Source organism: Podarcis liolepis (assembly GCF_965112155.1).
Source record: "Podarcis liolepis genome assembly, chromosome: 12".
Classification (NCBI taxonomy): Eukaryota; Metazoa; Chordata; class Lepidosauria; order Squamata; family Lacertidae; genus Podarcis; species Podarcis liolepis.
The window spans coordinates 32,317,215-32,339,741 of NC_139563.1; the positions used below are offsets into that span (position 1 = coordinate 32,317,215).

The window sequence follows — 22,527 nt, forward strand, 5'->3', positions numbered from 1 at the left end:
TAATTAAATTTCTGTTGGTGTCCAACAGGCAGTCATTATAGTATATCTTATCTCTCAGTCTGCAGCACTATTAGACAATTAATTATTGACTCTTATTGACTGTTACTTACTAAGGGTTGATGCACCCAATACCTTTCCATTCAACTTTGATTAACTATGAAGATACCACAAGGATAATCTAGGCCAATCTAGCAGGAATCATTTGCCCAAACTGAGGCTCGAACCCATGGCTCTGAGATTAGGAGTGTCACACTCTATCAACTGAGCTAGGCGATTTTGCCACTTATCCCCATATCTAACTAATCCCCGTATCTATAGTCTTGATGGCTATATATTACCTCCAGTATCAAAACGAGTACAGTGGTACCTCGGGTTACAGACGCTTCAGGTTACATATGCTTCAGGTTACAGACTCCTCTAACCCAGAAATAGTACCTCGGGTTAAGAACGGGTGGCGCTGTGGGTTAAACCACAGAGCCTAGGACTTGCCGATCAGAAAGTCGACGGTTCCAATCCCCCCAACGGGGTGAACTCCCGTTGCCCGGTCCCTGCTCCTGCCAACCTAGCAGTTCGAAAGCACGTTAAAGTGCAAGTAGATAAATAGGTACCACTCCAGCGGCTTAGTCATTCTGGCCACATGACCCAGAAGCTGTACGCCAGCTCCCTCGGCCAATAAAGCAAGATGAGTGCCGCAACCCCAGAGTCGGTCACGACTGGACCTAATGATCAGGGGTCCCTTTACCTTTTATGATTCAGTAGGCTTTTCTTATATTTAAGTTTCAAAGCAACTCCTTCTTGTGGTGAAAGCCTCAGCCTTAGGCTTTAGCTTTAGCAAGCAGTGAGAATTTGTGATTTTTTTAGAGAACTAAGTTGCAAACAAAATAGGCATTTTTTAAAGGAATTGGTTAGTAAGATAAACTTGGTTTCCTTTATTATGATTTACCTTGTTGCCCATTTCTACTCTTAGGTTCTTTCCATGCCTGACTTAAAAGTGATGAAAAATGTCTTTGGATAATAATTTTAGTTTTTCAGGAGGTTTTTTCCCCTGACAATTTTGTGTTCTTCATTACTAAGGTGGGATGTTTTCACTGGAGAAAAACAAAATTAAAGTAACCAGATTTCCCTATTTTAAAATACAAGCTCTATTTTTCCTATCCAATACATCTGTAACCCTCCCACATACTACAGAGCAAAAATACTTAAAGTCTGGATTGTTTTAATAGTATGAGTTGAATACCACACATAAGATGAAATCGTAAGGGAGATGTCATACCTGGGAAATAACAGTATGTGAAAAGTTATATGTGCAAAATGATATAATTACACTTGATGGCAGTAATAGCACACACTGGAGGCTATTAATAGCTCTTGAAAGCCTCGCAAATGATGAATCTTTTAGTCGAGAAGTAATAGGATGAACAGGCATAAGTTATCTATTTCATGGGGTCTGCATAAAGAAAGGAAGCATGCCACAATTTATACTTTGGGATCAACTTAAAGGAGGGATGCAATAATTTTTTCTGTTTAGATAAAATGGTCTGAAGGTCTCAAAACTATTAGAATGCTGAATTAAAACTCCTTGGTAGTGCTAGTAAAGATAATCATTTTTAAATAAAAAAAAAAGTTTAAGGAACCAGAATTAAAAGAAAAACAGCTTAGAACCAATATTCCAGGAAAAAAGCAGGGATCATGAAACTAAAGCGAAAATTATTATTCAGGTTCCCAGTGCTTTAGCAATGACATTTTACATTTTAATATTACAAACCTCATATCGTAATGAGCACATTAGATCTGATTAAGGTTTGTTTCACTACCCTCTATGATCCAGAACTACCCTCTATGGTCCAGCTCACATTTGATGGGGTAAAGCCATCACAAGGCAAGTGTGAATATTTTCTCAACCAAGCATCCCTATGTGGTGATAAGTGGTACTTTCTACATCATGATAACAGACAAGGGGACTGAAATGATAGATTCTACCTGTCATCACACGGAGAAGCACCCATAATAATCACCATAGGAAGCTGATGAGGTAAAATAACCTGTTACTCTACCACATCAGAAGCAAACAATGGAATTGGACCTACAGAACATCTTTTTCCAGGGCATAAGTGTAAGTCAGAATGATGGAATACTAATAGGAATATGTGATGGAACATTCACCCCAGCCCCACTGATACACATAGTTGAGGGCAAACAGAGAGTTGGAACAGTGTATTCACTGAGACACCAAAGGAAAAACCTTTAGGATCACAAATTCTCTTGTGATCTCTGTCATGTATTTTTGGCCCCCTGCATTGTTGCCACTAGAGCAGGCATGGCCAAACTTGGCCCTCCAGATGTTTTGGGACTACAACTCCCATCATCCCTAGCTAACAGGACCAGTGGTCAGGGATGATGGGAATTGTAGTCCCAAAACATCTGGAGGGCCAAGTCTGGTCATGCCTGCACTAGAGCATACAAATGGCCAGTACCTCCATCCTCTAACAAGCTGCCACAGTGGTGGCAAGAGTAAAGAGTAAAGTGTATTGTTTCATTGCAATTGTGCCTGGATCAAGATCTCTGGTACATGATACAACCACATCATGCTGGGTGATCATGGCTGTTGCCTAGGATACTATTTTGAAGGGGTGAAATAGGAAATCAACCCTACACTAACATCATAATAGTGCAGCAGTTATTTCACCACTTCCTATATATCTGCTAGTGCAGAAGTTTCTACAATCAAGCTGTTAAGAACCCTGGATTGTGGTTCGAGGACCCAATCCCCGCATAGTGGAATGAAAACACACGGACACGTGATATAAGGTTAATGGGCAAGAAAAGGCCACAACTTTATTGATTACAGCAAGTGAAAAGGTATTGGCTTGGGCATTGGATTATGTCAGTTGACTCCACCCACTCGGAGAGGGGTGAGTCTAAAAGGGGGGTTTATTCACCAGTAGGTTGAGCCTGTTGATGCTAATCCAACTATAAGCTCTCCCCTGATGTCACCGAGGGTCGTGCGCCAGCCACACGGCCTCACTCTTCGTCATCCCGTCGCAAGTCACCCACCCTCCACTCCCTTAAAGCTCAGGGTCTCAGTTTTCGTGACGGGACGACAAAGAGTGAGGCCATGTGGCTGGAGCAGCAGCGATTTACGCTGCCGTCCACGCCCCCTCGAAGGCACCTGGTTGGGTGCCTGCCCGTGGGCGTGGTGCGCCAGCCAGGTGAGTGGGAGGCGGAGACCAGCTCCCGCCCACAACCACTCCCCTCTTTTGCAGGAGGAGCGTCTTTCTCCTTTATTCAGCATGAACGTGAGAAACAGCTACGCCCTATATCTTATTGTACAAAGCAAAATACATGCAATTAAAATAAGTATTCCCTGGACTACCCATACCTTCCTCTCCCTCTCCCCGCTCTCTCTCACACAACCCCCAGTTGCTTACCTGTGTCTATTTTAGATTATAAGACCCTTGGGTAGGAACCTCCCATGCCTGTCATTTGTAACAGTCAGGTGTACAGTCATATGTAAAAGTACAGTGAATTTAAGCTGCAGATAAAACTACCCAATCCTTTTCTCCACAGAAGGAAAAATTGCAGTTGAGAAGCATTGTCTTTTCTGTAGTGACCCCCACAACAAAAACCATCCCTCCTAGCCTTCTTGAATGAGCACCATACTTTTCTAGTTGTTGTTCAGATAGACATTCGGTGAAACTTAACTAGCTTGCTTCAGTGATTTTTATTTTTATTTTACATTATTTTTTAAAAATGGTTTTCAGCTGGTAAGTAGGATAGATGTTAAAACAATTATACAGACATTTAGTTCCATTCTATTTAAGATAGAAGGTAACCACCAGGGCAAATATATAAGCTCTTGCTTAATAAATGCAGTTGTGGTCTGACAATCAGATCATATTTGCAGAATTTTTACTACTAGTTAAAAAAGTTACGTGAAGCATGGGTGTCAATTTTTCAGGACATGAAACCACTACTTGAGCAAAGTCAAGATTGCATATTTTAAATAGATTAAAAATGTATTCCAAAATACAGATATAATTATAATTTCCTTTTTATTTTAGTAAATGCAAGCACAATAGAAGACAAAGGTAAATATAAGCAAGATGATCAACAGTAACAGTTTCCATGAATTGTTATTTACTGTGGGCAAAATTCAATATTGCACAAGTGGACTTCCACCCAAGCAACAGAACTTCACCTTTCTGGTCCTTCCCCCTGCAGCCCCCCAACACACCCTGCAAAATCTGCTCCAGCAGGTTCCCTACCCTCCAGAGCAGATTTTGAGGGCATGAAGGGTTCTGTAGGAGGAGTGCATGGACAGCGTTGGATACAACCCTGTAAATATAACATGTTTAAAATATATACATTTAATACATAGATCCTTGGATGGGAAAGGGTTACTTTCGGATTGCTGTATTATATTTATCTAAGAAAGTCTGTACTTTACACTTGTACACAAATGTGTATCACCGCTTATTATTACCTCAACTTGTCAAATAGGAATGACATAAATACTGCCAGATGTTTCTTTTGCAGCAAGAACTACAGAAAACACCATTTCCAGTTTCTTGCAGCCACAACACAGTCTCACAACCACAAGTTTCCAACAAACATTTTGTTTACTTTCCTGTGATGGAAGTAATGAAGTCTCATCTTCAACAATATGCTTGACAGTTTCGAACTTCACTTTTTTCTAGTGTCCCTCAACTAGTTATAAATATATACTGATTGTAATTAAGCCCTGTAAAAATTCTTCTCTTGATTTTACCACCTGAAACTGCAGCTGTTGGCTGACACTATCAAAGCCTCACAATTCCAAACTCACGTGCAAATCTCATCAAGGGCAGACATTTCTAATTGATTCCAGAAGTCTCTCTTTTGCTCAGATCAGGGGGCAGGAGAAGAATAATGAGCAGCTTCCAAACAGTGGGCGCTGAGCTTCAGGCATGGAGATTTTAAAAGCTCTAACTTGGCTGCCCTGCCAGAAATGCAGAGCAATTTTATGGTCAATTGGCCAGAGCATCTGGAACCATACATCATCATCTTTAGTTGATGGTGGTGAAGCCAGCTCACACACTAGCTAAGGCTAAAGTCAGTAATGACTCTGTCACACCTAAGTGGAAACTAACTTAATCTACTGAATGTAAGGTTCAACTATGATTTCTTTTCTCCAAGGGGCATTATTACCCCCAGAGCTCTTGTCTTGTCAAGAAAGTCCATCTTACTAGTCCACAATGGCTGGATTTTCTCTTTAGCAAAGATAACAGAGAGAATTAATATTACAAGCTCAACTTGAATTTATTTAGATCTAGGTGTGCTGACAAGGCTTTTTATCATGAAGCTTCATGGGAGCTTCCTTCCATCACTTCCTTCCTCCAACATCTTACACAGCATGGGGGTAGGCATGGCCATGGAGTGGCTTGCGGTTCTTACATTTGACAGGAAAACACAGCTGTACATCCCAACCAATACCCAGACTATGACAGTCTTCCTATTATAGATATGAGCAAAGCTATAGAATAGTATATATACAGATGACACTAATATTTGAAGATAAAAATCAATGGAACCATTGCTGTCCAAACTGCACAATCACCTTTCCTGTCTTGCAAATGATGTCTGGTCAATTGGATTTTTGAAGCGTTATAATACAAACCAGCAAAATCAATCAGCAGGTTGAGAAAGATCAACATGTACCATGAGCAATTATGACTCTATCATATTGCATTCAGATCTTGTAAGTAGTGTTATCTGTACACCATTTGAGTGCTTACTGCTAAAGCCAAAGTAAAATACAACTGTTGTATTCTGGCAAGGCCTTTCTCTCCATCCTGCCACCTTTAGACACATTTGGTGAGGACACAAGAGAGGGCCTTCTCAGTGTTTGCTCCCAAATTGTGGAACTCTCTTTCATGGGAGGCCAGCTTGGGTCTCTCTCTGCTCTCCCTTTGTCACCAGGCAAAGGCTCCCCGCCCCGTCACACTCAACAGGCATTTAGCTACTAACTGGCTGTTGTGGAAGTGTCTTCAGAGGGTGGGTCTGGTGCTTTTGTGTGCCTGTATGTGTGTGCTTTTAAATGGTTTAAAGTGTTTTCAGTGATGTTTTTAATAGGATTACTTTTTTTTTAACCTTTGTATGTATTGTGTTTTTAGTTGTAGCTGCTTTAAATAATGTTGTGAGCTGGCTTGGGCCCTGCACCAGAAGAAAGGTGGGATATAAAATAAAATAAATAGGATCATATCTGGTTCATGGTGCTCACTACACTCTGTTATGCTTGCAAGCACTTTTTAAATATTGCAAACCTCTGAGGCCCAGAAACATATATAGTTTATTCTTAAAATAAATATATGCACTATGTGATAAATTAAGTTGCCTTACCTCATATGTCACTGACAGAAGCGCAATGTAAGTTTTCAAGTAACCAAGTTTGTGCAGGGCAAGGAAAGTGGAACAGCGGACAGATTCCAAGAAGGGAGCTTCAGGCCTAAACATAAAGAACTGAAATTAGTAAGGTCTATTTTTAGTTCACCAGCTCAGGGTTTGATTGGCATGTATCCTTGCAGTAAAGAAGAATCACAATTACCCCCCTAAAACATCAGTTGTGGGCCCAGTCACAGTGCCACCCTCCTCCAGGGTCAGTGTCATAATATGTGACTCAGGCAAACAACAATCTGGATTAAAAATGGCCACAACTTTATTGATGACAAATGTAGGTGGAATTTTAGCACAAGCATTGGGTGCATATGCATTCTAGCCTCCTGCTGGAGGTTGTGCCAGGATTATGGCATCCCCAAGAAACTAATCTACTGAGCTGGCCATCTTGAGGCTGCCACTGGAAGTCTTATGGACTGTCTGCCCCACGCTTGACTTCAGGACAAAGACATCCACCGAGACCCCTTTAGCAGGATACCCTGAAAACACCACTGGATCAATACTGGGTGATGCACCACTTCACCCCATGCTTAAAGACTAGGATTCCACCCTATGCCTTTAACCACCAAAAGTCGTTACATTTTGCTAGGGGGAAGGCAAAACTTCTAGACTGGCCAATACAGGGAAATTCTTTCCTGGCTCTGAATACGGCAACCATTTTGAACCACAGGAAGGTCAGGAGATACACGGGAAGCAAAATAAGGTTAAACTGCAAACAAAGCGAATAGAGTGTTGTTAATGCTGGCTGGGATTGGTTGGGAGTCCCAGAATAATTGGAAAGCCACCCATTGGCTAGGCTGCACTAATGCACATTTTGTAAAGGAATTCTAAACCTCCACCATTGTCACATTTTTGTATTGTAAGAAACATTTTTGGCAATCAAGGGCTTGGACCCACTGTTTCTATAAGTGGATTTCCACCCATGGAGCACTCCTCCTGGAGAAAAGGGCTAGGGAGATTATCTTCACTGACTTCTCTTTCAACCTGAAAAGCTTCTCCAAAGGGTTGGGGACCCTAGAGTTCCCATAAGGAGAACAGGGAAAACTGGCAAAAATTGCCTCCCTTCCAGCGGGATCCTCTTTCTTTTCACTGAAGTGACACTCTGAATCCAACCCAAGAGGCTGCATTTGCAATATAAAACATACAGAAATGAAATGCTCAATTACTTACCTTTGCTCTATAAGGAATCCAATGGAGGTTAGTGTCAGGATAATGTAGCCAACTCTCATGAGAATAGTTACCTGTGATAACGTCTGTTAAACCAACAAGCAGACAAATTACTCATTTAGGTTAACTCTCTGGAGGAATATTGAATTCTAAACTTACCAGTGAGGCAGTCTGAACTTTCACTCTCAATTATATTACTTTGTTACTGTCTGCTTTCAGAGTAGTTTGATACTTTGAACCTTGCAACTAAAAATCGACTACAGATTCTCCATTCCCTCTTAATGTCATTATGTTTCAAGGCTGAAGGTTACAAAAATTGGATATTTTCTCCCAAATCGTTCTTCACACAATGTTAGCCTTGAAAATAACTCCTTCGCCGTTATTATTGTTTCCTCTCCTGAAATTATTTGAACCCTCAACGACCTGAACCAAAGAAGTAGACCTGTTTTCTAAATAAATACCATATCACATATCTCCTCCCCGCCCCCTGCAAACTGTTAATAGCATTACATCTTTGTATTTTCCAATCTTGGCTCCCTAGAGAGCAGTGGCAACTGAAAACACTATCCTATTAAAAGGGAAAAAGAAAAGAAAAACAGAAAAGAAAAGAAAAATGAAGCCAGTTTGATAATTTATCACAGTTTCAGCATGAGCTCACATTTATGCTTTTGCTTCTTAACAATTCAATATATTGACCTAGAATCAGTAGAGTATAAATATGTAATTTCAATGGAACATTTGTTGAGATAGATTCCATTCAATATAGATATAAAGATTCAGGACTTGAATTCTCAACAGAGATTAAGCAAATAGGGTAAGGTGACAGGGTTACTACTGGCTTAGGGCCCTGATGTATATGCAGTGGCACATTTTTCTTCCTCCCCAGTCAGACTAGGAACAGCAACGGCAGCAGTTTGCCAGCAAATAATGGTATAAGGATTATATCAAGGAAGGGAACAGAGACACACACAATTCTTTTGCAATGCCCTGATGTTTTCAGACAGGACTGCTCAGCTCATGACTTTGAGAACGACATTTACATTAACTGGAGAGGGCCACACCAAAAGGTTACCTACACAATGATATTTTCTTACATTTTAACTCATTTGGTTAACACCCCTGTAACCCCATAGAATGCTCTTTTCTCTACAGACCACCACACAGTGGTCTTCAACCTTGGATTAGTAAGCGTAATTGGAATGTTGAGCTAAGCTCTTTGCATCTCTCTTCTGTTCAGAACAAAAGGGAGAGTGGAAGCAGTACATAGTTAAACTATGGGAGTCGCTCCCACAGGAGGCGGTGATGACCACCAACCTAGATGGGCTTTAAAAGAGGAATAGACAAATTAATAAATAATAATAATAATAATAATAATAATAATACATTTTATTTATACCCTGCCCTTCCCGGTTTAAAAACTGGGCTCAGGGCAGCTAACAGCAAATATAAAACATTGATTAAAATGCGACTTAAAAACAGCATAAAATACAACATAAAATGAAGCATCAATACCAATAAAATTCAAGAATTCAGGGGTCATTTGAGGGGGGGGGGCAGTCAGTAGACATCAAATGATCAACAGGGCTAACTGGCCAAGTTGGTCCTACTAGGGCCAGCAAGGAAACCAGGGAAGAATTTAAATGTGGGGTCCCAGAAAGGGTTTCTTCATAGAAGATGAAAGGGGAAAAGGGAATAGAGGATCAGGCTAATTCAAACTGAAGGCCATGTGGAATAGCTTTGTCTTACAGGCCCTGTGGAAGGAGATCAAGTGCTGCAGGGCCCTAGTCTTGTGGGACAGAGCATTCCACCAGGTCGGAGCCATCACTGAAAAAGCCCTGGCCCTGGTGGAGGATAGTCTGGCTTCCTTAGGGCCCGGGACCTTTAAGCTATTATTATTCATGGACCTTAGGGTCCTTTGCGGGACACACCAGGAGAGGCCGTACCGTAAGTACAAGGGAGGGAAATGATTATCAATGGCTGCTAGCTATGGTGGCTGTGGTCTGCCTCCACAGCTGGAGGCAGCAGTGCTACTGAATGCCACTTGCTGGAAGGCACAGGAAGGGAGAGTGCATGAGGGTTTGCCACAGGCATCTGGTTGGCCACTGTGAAAACAGGATGCTGGACTAGATGGGCCATTGGCGTGAACTTGCAGGCTCTTTTTAGGTTCTCACGTTAAGCAAGGAGAGCAAACAGCCTCTTGGGTTTCAGAGGTGCTGGATTGCAGGAGCCACAGGAGGTACTGGCATCCATGGACGGCCACCACAAGTTTCATGGTTAGACCGTCTCCTCTCTCTCTTCCTTCTATAAAGCTCAAAGTGTATATTTTTCCATTTCTCTTTCTCTCTTTGCCTCCACCTAACCTTTTTCTCTGTTTCCACATGCCATCAATTTTTCTGCATCTCCCCATTTCTTACTCCCGCTTTGTTTTGCCACAAGTCTTTTTACCATGTTTCCATTTTTCCTATACATCCTGCAGCACTCTCTCTGCGTGCTTGTGCTTCAGTTTATGTTTTCCTTGTTCAGACTCAGTCTCCGCTTCATTTCTGCTCCTCGCTTCCCATCAGCAGTTGGTGTCGTAGGGCAGAGCTGCAAATCCACCCTCATGACACCAGAGTTGCTGCTGTTCAGCTGGAGACTGCTGCTGTGTGGATGAACAAGAGGGGATGTCAGACTGGCTCTGCCAGTGCCTTACCATCAACCCAGTCCTAGTAAACTGCAGCGACTCCAATGCCAGAAGAGCAGCTCTCCTTCATCACACTGACTGTTCTTCTTGCTGACTTTAGTAGCAACAGTATCCAAGGCTTTTATTTTCCCAGCAATTCACACAGTGATATCGTTTAATATGCTGCCTTTGATTTTTGTGCCACATACAGTGCCATTCCACTAGAGGGCCCCCCAATCCTCGGTAAAAATCAGGAATCTTCACCTGCGGAAGTGCCACTTGTGCAAGAGTACCTAAGGAAACATGCCACAGAAAATAGGCTCTGCCGATTTCTCAATTTCTAATTCTGCCACATGTAAAATGAAGGGAAAAGATATATGAAAACAATAGCAGTTGCTTTTGATATTATTTTTAAGGAGGCACAGGATAACCAATCTATTGACCAAGGGTGATTCCACCCGAAACTTAAATACAGTGGTGCCTCGCAAGACGAAATTAATTCGTTCTGTGAGGTTTTTCGTCTTGCGAAGCACAGTTAGTGGGACATTCCCACGCTCTCTGGCCCGAGAGCGACGGTGGGGGCGCCATCAGGCCCGCAGCTGCTTCGGCTGCCTTCTAGCGACTCCCTTGGCTAGTGGTTTCACGAGGGCAGGGAAACCTGCAGAGAGTGCAGCAAATGTGCCTTCCCCCTCCCGCCGCCGCAGCAGCAGCAGCAGGCCCGGGCTGGCCAATGAAGAGGGATGCACCTACAGAGCAGCTGAGCTGGTGCAATTCTCTGTGCCTCAACACCGCCGCCCCCCCCCCCGCCTCCACTCCGGCAAGGAGCTGCTGCAATGGAAGAGCCACACAGGAGCGCATGCACTCCCGTCTGCTGCGGGGGCTCCGCACAGAGGCATTGCAGATAGATCGGATTCTGCCACGTCAGCCAATAGCGGCCGCCAACCTGATCTCAACTTGGTGCTGGTCTGCGCCGTTCTCCTGAGCCACCGACCACCTCGAATTGAGGTCATCGACTTCCAACCTCAGAGAGGCATTCTGAATCACGTGCTCGCTAATGGACTGCTTCCCTCCCTCAGGGACATGGCAATGGATTCAGTAGACTGGTGGATACTGGGGGGTGGGGATAGGTGGAGAATGACTTAATCCATAGCAGCAGCACATTTCAGGGGAGAAAAGGCTGATCGAAGAAGGCTGATCGCAGAAGAATTGATGCTTTTGAATTATGGTGCTGGAGGAGACTCTTGAGAGTCCCGTGGACTGCAAGAAGATCAAACCTATCCATTCTGAAGGAAATCAGCCCTGAGTGCTCACTGGAAGGACAGATCGTGAAGCTAAGGAAACAAACTTGCAAGACGTTTTCGTCTTGCGAAGCAAGCCCATAGGGAAATTCGTCTTGCGAAGCAACTCAAAAAACAAAAAACTCTTTCGTCTTGCGAGTTTTTCGTCTTGCGAGGCATTCGTCTTGCGAGGTACCACTGTACATTTACCTTAAAAAAATTCAAAGAAGCATAAACTGCAGTGGAAGAGTCCTATACTGTTAGTCTTCATAGTAGAGTCTGAGATTTCTAATTCAGACTTCAGGGCTCAATAGTAGATGAAAATGCATGAAACTGTACTAGGAGCTTTCTGAGCTCAATAAAAAGTTTTCTGAAAGAATACCACAGCCTTCACAGTGATCCCTTCCCCTCAAAGGCATTTGAGGGAAGGATGCTGTTGGACAGGATTCTCAAATTTAATAGCAGTGAGAACTCCTTTTGTCCATGTTTGGAGAACACATCAAACCACAAGATCCAGGCTATTTCTGAGTGGGTTTTGTTTTACTGAAGAGTCAAAAGGCACCCCCAGGGATTTTTAACCAAAAGTTTTAACTCCTTTTAAACTAAGAAAACAGATTCACTGCCTTTAAAAAAACCAAAACACAATCTAACCAGTTTACAAGCCAACACACATTTCTTCCCAGGACAAACTATCAAATCGCAGATTTACTGCTTCACTTCAAGATAGAGAGATACAAAAAAAGAGGAAATTTAATGTAACAGTACTTCACATTATTATTGTTGTTGCTGTTTTCTCGAAAAGCATTTTGGCCAGTAGGCAAACCTCCCCAATAACTCGTGATTTTTTATAAAAAAAAGAGAAATGTGTTCAAGTTAAATCTCAAGGTATAGCTTTTTCCCATGAAGCAAAAAAAGATAATTTTAAGCTCAATTTTGGGAGGTGCTGCCGTGTTGTTTTTAATACATTGCAATGCTTTTTCATAATTTCTTGTATTGCTTTTTGTGGTTTTTATTGCTGTAAGGAACTATGTGGTCCTTTGGAAGGGCAGGTTACAACCTGAAAAAATACATTTACTAGAGAAGCTATCTACTTGTTTAAAACGCAGAATGAAAGAGTACTGTGCTCAGCGCCCCCCCCCCCACCCCCAGCAATTCTTGTCTTGCCTCTTTCTCCCCAATGGCTTATTTCAGCTAGAAGTGCTGAATACAGCTAAAGAATGTGCTAGAACTGGCTCTGGACCTTAGTGGACTCTGGTTGCAGCCAGAGCCAAGATAAGCACCTCCCTATCTAAAACCGAAATCCTGTGGCTAGTAAATTATGCAAACTCCCATTTAATGAAAGTAGAGTTACTCTGACCTGCAACCTAAGCAATAATGTTCTGGATTAAAGTAAAAGCAGATCTGAAAAAGTCCTGGGAAAAGAGAGGTACAGCAGCCCTGTGCAGTGGCTTGGTGACACATGGAGGGAGCGACAGAGATCATACTCTCTGTCCCCACTCCCAGGCTCCATGTGTATATCTGAACAGCACCCATACATATATAACCAGCATACACATAGGCTTTGCTCAGACATTTCGATGAGCACATGGAGATCAGGATCTTGACAGCAGAGGCAATACCAATTCCTCTCCTCTGTGCATTAACTGGTGTTTAGAAAGATCTCTCTCTCTTTTATTAAGATATAATCATTGCAACTGATTTAAAGATACTGTATTATCTCTCACTGGTGACCCATAAATCATGTTGTTTCAAGACACAGGATGAGGAAATCCCATTGATAAATTGTTATTACTGTAAACAGCATTTAGAGTTTTTAATATACATCGAAATACTTTGCAAATATGAAATCTCTCTTTCTCTCAGTAACAACACTGGAATGATACACTTTGTTGGCTTAAATAAATAATAATAAATGTTTCAGCTGCTAACCCTAACAGGGTGATTTGTGAGGATGTGTCATCCTTATTTATCCCATTACGATGCAAAAGGATATTGACACTGGGAAATAGTGAAACCTGTGACCTATGGAAGATCTGAACCAGGGAAATTTGGCTCACAGCTCATACTCTTAAGTCAATATACTAATTGAAATCTTAAATATAAAGATGTGTGATGTGAATAGCTCATACACACAATTTTTCAACGACAATATGTTTGCACATATATTCAGTCATGGAAGTCATTTGTAGATATTATCAAGAGCCTGCAAATTAAAGATATGTGAACATCTGACATCTTACACACTGTGCTCTGAAGATTGAATAGGCCAAGTGCTGTTGGGAGGGAAAGAGTTCAAGAAACAAGAAGCATGATATGGAGAAGGGGTGACAGTTAGATGGAGCAAAGAGATCTAGAAGTCAGGAGGAGCAGGAATAACCTGCATGTTTCTAGTTAATATCAAAGCAAAATACATGGTAGATGTATATAAATTTTAAACATATTGTGTTATATAAATATGCATTTATTACATATAGTTTTCTATTTACAATCTAATCATACAGGAGACGCACACTAGAGTTGTTCCTGTATTTACGTTCCACATTTATATTTGAAATGTACAAACCACAAAGGGGAACTTGGCAGTTCTTGTGTTAATTTTCTGGGTGCTGCGCCAATGAAATAAAATAAAGAAAATAAACAACTTAGATCACTAATCTAAGCGTTTGCAAGTTGCAGTGGGAAAGGAATGTCACTGTTACACTTTAATGGCAGTGTAAGAATCCTCTGTCTCCAAACACAATACACATGAAGCATGAACATATAAAATAAACAAGAATTTATATACTGCAGTATTTGTATTTAACCAGGGGAAAGGGATGATCTCTGGAACCACAGCAGGATCCTCAATTATATATTAGGCACAGCTTTTGAAGTGTGGTTATTGACAGAAACTGAACAAAAAACGGGATTTTTGTTGTGTCGAAAAGAGAGGAAGCTTTCAAATTTACATGCTAATTCAAATAAACTTTAAACGATTCTGTGATTTTAAAGCAAAAGTACATCTCTCATAAATATGATATCCCATAGCACCAGCATTTTCCTTTTCATGAGTGGAAGTTATGTTTACATCATTGCTTGGCAAAAACATTTCTTTTTCACCAGGTCTTTGGCTCTTAATTATCTGTGGCCTCAAGTGAGCGGAATGTTTTTAATCCTAACTTTAAAAAATGGGCTTGTCTTTTTATGTGCATTTCAAGGTTTGCCTTTGACTATTCATATCGTGCATATCACTTTGAATTACCATAGTAAAAAAAAGGAAATCAATAAATTTTATAAATCAGGAAAGTAATAATAATGTTCTAAACTCTTGCAGCTTCCTTAACATACTAGATTGGATCCAGACAGGCATGTGGGTATTTCCTCTGAAGGAAGCTTCTGTAGATCCAGGCTACTGTTTTTAGAAATGCAGGAAGTTGCTTGATACTAGTCGACTTTATCCAGTATCGCTGATACTACCTGGCAGCTGCTTTCAGGATTCTAGGCAGCTCTCCCTCAAAGGCCTACCTGGAGATGCCACAGACTGACCCTGGAACATTTCGGTTGCACAGCATGTGCTTTACCACTGACCTATAGCCCACACACATTTAAATTTGGTAGAGTATTCGTACAAAAATTAAATCCAGGTTTTAAAATGCATTTGCATACAAATTGCTAGTTTGAAAAAATGGACTGGTATCAAGAAATGGGACAGGGAAATATAAAAGATTTGGAGCAGATGTGTTTAGATCCAAAGGCTTCTATGTGGAAGGAAACTAAAGACAGGAAGTCAGGCAAAAGGGTAAGTTGTATTATCCCAGTGTTGTGGAAAATATGAGCCAAATGTAAAAATTACTTAGGCCTGCCACAATTCCCAATGGCCTCAGTATTATTTGATCCTCAAATTAATAAAAATGATTTTTTTAAAAAAAAAATTATGTTCATCAACTGGCAGCAAGCAGGGTTAACTAAATATATTGACTAGCTTGAGGACATCCATGTTAAACAACTTGCCCTTATGATGGAAACAATTTTTTTTCCATATTTGAATATTTCCAGTTAAGGGATTTTTAAAATAACTGGCTGAACCTTCAAAGGGCTGCATTAAGAAAATGTTTTTTTTTTTTGGAAATATTAATATAGGGGGGAAAGAGCAAAGGTTGTCAAAAAAGCTGTCTCTTATTCCATTTTATTTTATGGTGAAGGAGAAATGAGACCCTAGCTATACTCAAAGATGGAAAGAAATGATAGGATGACAAATTCAAAAGACTAAATGGAAATAAAAAAATAAGATTCCGTTCTGGTTGCTGTTGCCAACTCCTTCTTTCCCAATAGTCCCAGGCTACAGATCGAAATCTCGCTCAACTCTTGCATTAAAATCACCCAGGATGATAATTTGATCTTCCTTAGGCATCTCTGATAGGATGGTATCCAGCTGAGAGTAAAATTTTTCTTTAATGTCTTCATCGGCATCCAGTGTTGGTGCATAAGCGCTTATAATGGTAACCTGTTGGTTTTTGGTGAGCTTTATTTGAAGGCTTGAGAATCACTCATTAATGCTGGCAGAAACTTATGACAGATCATATATGACAGATGGTCATCCAACTTCTGCTTAAAAACCTCCAAGGAACGACAGCTCTTATGGTCAGAAAGTTCTTCCTGATATTTAGTTGGAATCTTTGAAGATGAGAAAGTACGATTGGTACTTACCTGAAGCATAGATCTATAAGGCATCATGGGGTCACTATGTTGGGCTATGACTCCACCGTAATCAGGAGCGAAGACTCTTTGGGAAGGTGTTCAGCTCCCAATCAGTTACGCCAACTTGCCAAGTTTAAACAGTCATAGGAGTTTCAAGGCGTAAGAAAATACTAGTTTCCCTATAAACCGGCAGCCTATCTAATGGCCAATACGGCCAGAAACATGAATGGAACAAAACTGGAATAAAATTATACTGTGGTCCATATTAGGAAGAGGCCCCAGTAACCCCATGATGTCATATAGACCTACACTTCAGCTAAGTATCAATCATACTATTTCCTATTGGCAGTGATGACTTGACTGCATGCACCTGTTCCCAGCTGGAAAGAGGCATGCACAGCCAACATTTTATGTAACCCCATATGCATTGATGAGAGTGGTTTGTGGAAAATGGCTTCACAGGCCAAACTGGACCCACTGGTGGGCCAGGATTGGCCTATAGGTAGAGGTTCTTTCTCCTGGTCTAAAGAGTTATGAATAGTTATTTTTATTTAACCTCATGGATTTATCTACGTTGCAGTGTTATAATCTTATTAAAGACAGTGATTTTTAAAAATACAACATAGTTGAGAAATTTTCAAGCCAACCAACTGATACTTAGTGTTGCATTAGGGAAACAAATTGGAGGTGTGAAAATGAATTTGGGAAAACAATAAAACTGGCCAGAGTGAACATTAAGGTACAAAGCTGTCACTGTCTCAGACACCAACAGCCAAATGCACCTCTCACTAATATGTAAATCAACCAAATTCTTTTTGCTGGGGTTCAGGTTAAACCTCTTAGTGAAAGAATGATCTAACCAAATATTTTCTTATGGGAAAAACGTTTCTTTTGTTATTTCTTATCTCCTACAAGTAAATAATTCCAGACTGAGAAAACAAAGCTAATGCATTAAAACTTTGTGTATACATGTATATCAGACCAAACATAATAATTTGAGAATAATTCTGCACAACCTCAAGTGCATTATTGCTATTATGGAATGGAACATATGTCTAAAAATGAGGAAAACAGTTGTGTCTATTTATGGATCAATGCCACATTTGTGACATAGCCAAGTAAAAAAGGTTCCAGTTCTGTCTATGGGCATTTCATAACTCTGTGTAGTGGAAAATTGATATTGAAGTTAAATGCCAAGTTATATTATTCACATAAATGCTTTCTTCTTATGATAGTTCCTTCTGGAGTTTTAGAACACTCCTGAAGCTCAGCCTTCTGTTTAGCTTGACTTTCTGTATCATGCCAAGGATCTGGGTCTTGAAACAAGAACTTTTATGCAGTCCATTGTGGGAACTGTGGGGTTTTTTTACACTGTTTAAAGAATGAGTAAAGGATTACAACAGAAGATGGGGGCAATGTCAGGATGGAGCTATCAGTAAAAATGAGAAATCTCTTACCAGATTAAAATTATGTTCACATTAAGATAGGATAAATCCATCTTGACCCACAAAACAGGTAAGCATAAAAATAACTATACTATCCACCAGTGTTTTCAGTTTCATGCATCCAGTTTTAACAGAAACATACTTTATTTTCACTGTATCTGCACCATCTTCAAGTATCATGAAACAGCTTATTTAAATAAGTGTAAATTATACTTACATATTTTGTAGCAATGAAATCAATGTAAAATCCCAGCATTAAGACGAAATGCGTAACTACATAGACACAAAGGTAGCTTGGTAATGTGGGGCTGTAGGGAACTTCCTTTCCAGTAACCTACATTAAAAACAAAACAAAACAAAACAAACAAACAAATCAGAGTCTTTATTCAATCACAAATTAACTTGTCTTCCATTTTTGCATTTAGTAGTTGAAATTCACTATTCGTCATGTTTTATTGTTATTTTATTTTAAATAGAAGTGCAGCTGAAACCTTTAATCTGTACAAATGATTTATTTTATAGGCCAGAGTGGGGAACCTGTTGCTATCCAAATGTTGCTGGACTACAATTCCTATCATCTTTGACTATCGGCAATGCTGGGTGTGACTGATGGAAACTGGAATTCAGTAGCATCTAGAGGGTCATTTTCCCCCATTGTTCTTTAACGGAATGCAATATTTGCACACGTAGCCCATTAGGTTCTACTCTCCCTTTCCCTCACTTTTTGGTAACATATTTATTTTCCATATAACAAATATACATTTCAACCTTCTACATTACAAAAAATGTATTTATCCTTCCCCTGGGTGTTGGTCAGTTGGCACCATGCCCAGGTAATGCCCCCTGCATACCTGCCACCACTGGCCAATTTGGTGGCAGGGGTACGATCCAGTCAGCAATAGGCTGGTTCATAGGGGAGATACGGTGCCTGCCTGCAAAGCCACCAGCCCAAGGAGGACAAACCAACTTTCCATGAAGATCAGAATCACTTGAGTAATCAAGTGCTTAGAAAGAGATTATACACAAGGGGTTGAAGGAGCTTTTAGTAAGGCTGAAAGGGCTTTGCGCTGTGTTGATGGACTAAACTGTTGGGCTGCTGCTCGAACCAAAGGCAGGGACCTAAAACTGAAGAGCTCCCAGGAGCACAGTTGAAAGTTCCTAGGAGCTGACTAAGGTCTTTCCTTGAGCATGAGGTGGTGCTAATCCTACCTGGGTGCAGTATGCCAAAATGGGAGATCCATTTTTTTATTTTTCACTCAGTTGGGTTTAAGGAGTGTCCCTGTGTAAGTTTGCTCAGGAACCTGCTTCTATCCCACAAATATGTGGCTTGCCTTTAGGTAAGCATTCAGAAGACTGAACCCTTATGAAAACATAATTTACAGAACCAAGAAGTGAAATTCATGCTATACTTACCTCTGGGATGTCCTCCATAAGACCAAGTCTTGGCTTGCCTGGCCCCCATCCTGGGCCCTTGAACAGGACAGAAAGCTTATTGCAGAATCCAGGAGTATTCCAAAATGTTTTCCATATATAAATACAATGATGGAACTGTAATGATAGAATAATCAGTGTGACATTTCTGTGCAGGGGCACTTTCTTCTGTTAATGAGAATACTTGAAGCTTAACATTCCCCATCCTGCTAGAGGCTGACGAAAACTAGTTTATTCTTATGTATGTCAATGAACCAAAAACAATCAAATAAAAGCAAAGGAGTAATAGGAAACACACTGAATTCAACCCATGAAATCAAATGTAATATTAAAGCATACAAGCAGGTTAGAAAAACAGATTGACTACCTGAATCTTGAGAAGTTCGAAGCTGTTAATTGGATGTGTTAGGCCATATACAACTTTATCATTTTCTGCAGCAAATGTCCCTGCAGGGAAGGGAAAAAAGCTGAGAATAAAATCACCGCTTGCAAAGCTAATGTTAAGAAAAATAATTAACTACACTTACCAAAAATCCTGTCCCAAATGATCAGTGTGCCACCATAGTTCTTATCAATGCAGTATGGATTTCTTCCTATTTGGGGGGAAATGTTGCAACCAACTTTGTCAATGCCTTTGAAGAATACATTGTGTTTTATCATTTTTTTTTCTTTAAATAAGCATCTAGGAATACATTTCCTCATAAACAAATTATAACACAGCCATGATTCTGAGCATTTCTTTAAAACCTCTTGCGTCATTTCCCTTCTAATAACATTTCTCTGGGTTATATGCTGCAAGCTGCTTAAGACATTTTTCAAACATGCTTACAAAAATAATAGAAATACATTTGGAGTTACTTTTTGATACATTTTTGAAAAAAAATGTTTAAGAGTAGTGTTGCACTGTAAAAAATTATTTAAGCTGTTTTGTAAGATTTATGGTGAGTTAAATAAGGGGCGAGATATTTCCTTTATTTTTCTTCAGTCTTTGAAGCAGAAAATGTTTTGGAAAGTAACAAAATGGGTATTCACATACCATTTAATAAAATGGAGTGGCTTTCTGAAATGCCTTTATATATTATTAATCAAATATTAAACGTTCAAGATACAACTCAACATCACAAAATATTGTGTTACAATAACACTGACATTGTCACATGCGGTTAGGGCTGAGGAACAAGAGAAGAATTTGAGTACAAGCTTGTTGATATATTTATGGCAGAAGTTAATGGGGCACAAACATCTAAGTAATATCAAGGATAACCCTGACTTCCTGTGTGAGATGTAAAAATACAAGTGGGGTGGGAATCTAAAATGTTATAGAACTGCTATTAAGACAGTAATAGAAAAATTCTCGTTTACAACTGCTCCTGCCATTCCGTTCCTTCATATAAAGCAACATTTTAAAAAATAATACAAACATGAACACAGAACTAATATTGCCTACCATGATGTACTCTGTGATGACTAGGTGTGTTGAGAATAAACTCCAAAGGGCCGAGATTCTTAATAACCTTGGAAAAAACAATGATCTTGTTAACAAAAAGAAAAAGAAAAAGAAAATGCCACAGGAGAAATTCAGAGCAGAGGGATAATTTGGATGTCAATGGCCATCTTGAACAAAATAGTCATAAGAGAAGATGAGAAAGCTACTATGATGTGTAAGATTCACTGAGGACAACCTTTATTCACACAAGTCAGGGTTTTGTCATATTATTGCAATTTTATCTTACATTTTTATCCCATCCTATTCTAAAGAGAGCGAAGTACAACATATGTGTGACCCAAACCATTTTAACCACACAATGACCCTGTAAGGAAGGAGTGGGTAATTTTTTCACCAGGCTGTAGGCCACACATTCCCTTTAGGGCAACCTCCCAAGGGCCACTTGCCAGTGGTGGGCAAGGAAACAAATGTAAAGTTTGCCTTTGTACAGTAGATTAGTTTCTGTGCACATGCCTCACTATCCTCTACCTAGACAAGAGGCTTATCAGAGTTCGATGACACATTCCAGCCATGCAGAAATATTTGTGGTATAAAGCAGAGCTGGAGAGGGGTGTGGCCAGGGGGCAGCTTTGAGGGCCAGGTAGAAAAGACTGGATGGCTGTATTTCGCATCTGAACAATAGATTCCCCATCCCTGCTGTATGGTAAACTAGGCTGAGGGGTGGTAACTTGTCCAAGGTAATCCAGCAAGCTTCTTGGCTGAGTGAGAAGCTGCATCTCCCTGGCCCTAGGTCATTTCTTAACCACTGCAAGAGTCTCCACTGCTCTCACATTTTCAGTTTATGTTCAGTGTCAGACATGCTCACAAACCCAACACACACACACACACACACACACACACACACACACCATAGAAACAAAGGATTCCTTTGAAAACTATCACCTTGATAAAAGGAAATAATAAGAATGTGATCATTTCCATCATGAATGGAACTTTTTATCTCAAAGATATACTTTAATGCAGCAAAAGAGATGTTTTATACATGGTTTTTTATTTTTCTCTAATTTGAAGAGGTGACCAGTAATTTCTAAATGCAATTTGCTCCATCAGTAAAGCAGCTATATAGTACAAACTGAAAGCAGTACAGACACTTGCTCATTTTTCCAGATGCATCTTAGTTGTGCACATATTATATATGTTGAATGAATAAGCTTATTTAGACAACAGATTAGTATAAAATGACTCCAAAAAGACTGACAATAGAATACAGACTATTATTTTTTATTCTAAACCAAAAAAAGCACAAGCATTCACATTTGAATTCCACAAAAAACTGCCAGCAAATATCTCCAAGCCCCAAAAGGCCACCTAAGAGTAAGAAAAATGTTAATATTTCAGGTTAGCTCAACTTTCATCATTTGTCCAGCAAGAGAGTTCTACAGCTATAAACAAGGTGACATCTAGTTAGATTCACTGTACAGTCCCATAAAAGTCTACTCAGAATTAAGTCATATTGAATTCAACCAGGCATACTCTCAGGTAAGTGAGAACAAGATTGAAGCCATGATAAAATAATAGAGGCATTCCTTGATTCACAGTGGTTTCTCTAAAAGACCACACCTAACCTTCAACCGCTTAGTTTTGGTTTGTTTTTAAAATAAATATTGAAATAGTTTTGTAAAAATATATCATATTTGGGTTCCCAACATGAGGAGTACTATGAACCAAGTTATATGTTTTGGGTAAGCTTAGAAGTGGGCTAGAACTGCACATTTTGATCTAAGTAGATGTTTTTTAATGATTTTTTTCCATCCCTGCTAACATCACTGCTTGCAGTATTAATCCTTTGAAGAGGGTTGTATTATGTTCTGGCCCTAATCCAGAGATTTTCATGCATAGCAGTGGGCTGCAGTTCATTGCCAACGAACAAAATTTTGATGCTGTCAGCCCTGACCACCTGCTGGAGGTGGTGGTGGTGGTTGGGAAAGC

General features: G+C 40.1%; 1 protein-coding gene across 1 annotated transcript in view; it reads right to left on the reverse strand.

The window, feature by feature from the left end:
* AGMO (alkylglycerol monooxygenase) overlaps nt 1–22,527 on the reverse strand; it is a 126,981-nt gene that overhangs the window by 40,632 nt on the left and 63,822 nt on the right. Inside the window, exons 6-12 of the mRNA XM_083468414.1 lie at nt 20,539–20,605; nt 19,619–19,684; nt 19,459–19,538; nt 19,074–19,208; nt 17,878–17,994; nt 7,603–7,685; nt 6,379–6,484 (exon numbers count right to left, since the gene is read on the reverse strand). Coding sequence (XP_083324540.1) covers nt 6,379–6,484; nt 7,603–7,685; nt 17,878–17,994; nt 19,074–19,208; nt 19,459–19,538; nt 19,619–19,684; nt 20,539–20,605 — 654 coding nt within the window. The remainder of the gene's footprint in view (nt 1–6,378; nt 6,485–7,602; nt 7,686–17,877; nt 17,995–19,073; nt 19,209–19,458; nt 19,539–19,618; nt 19,685–20,538; nt 20,606–22,527) is intronic.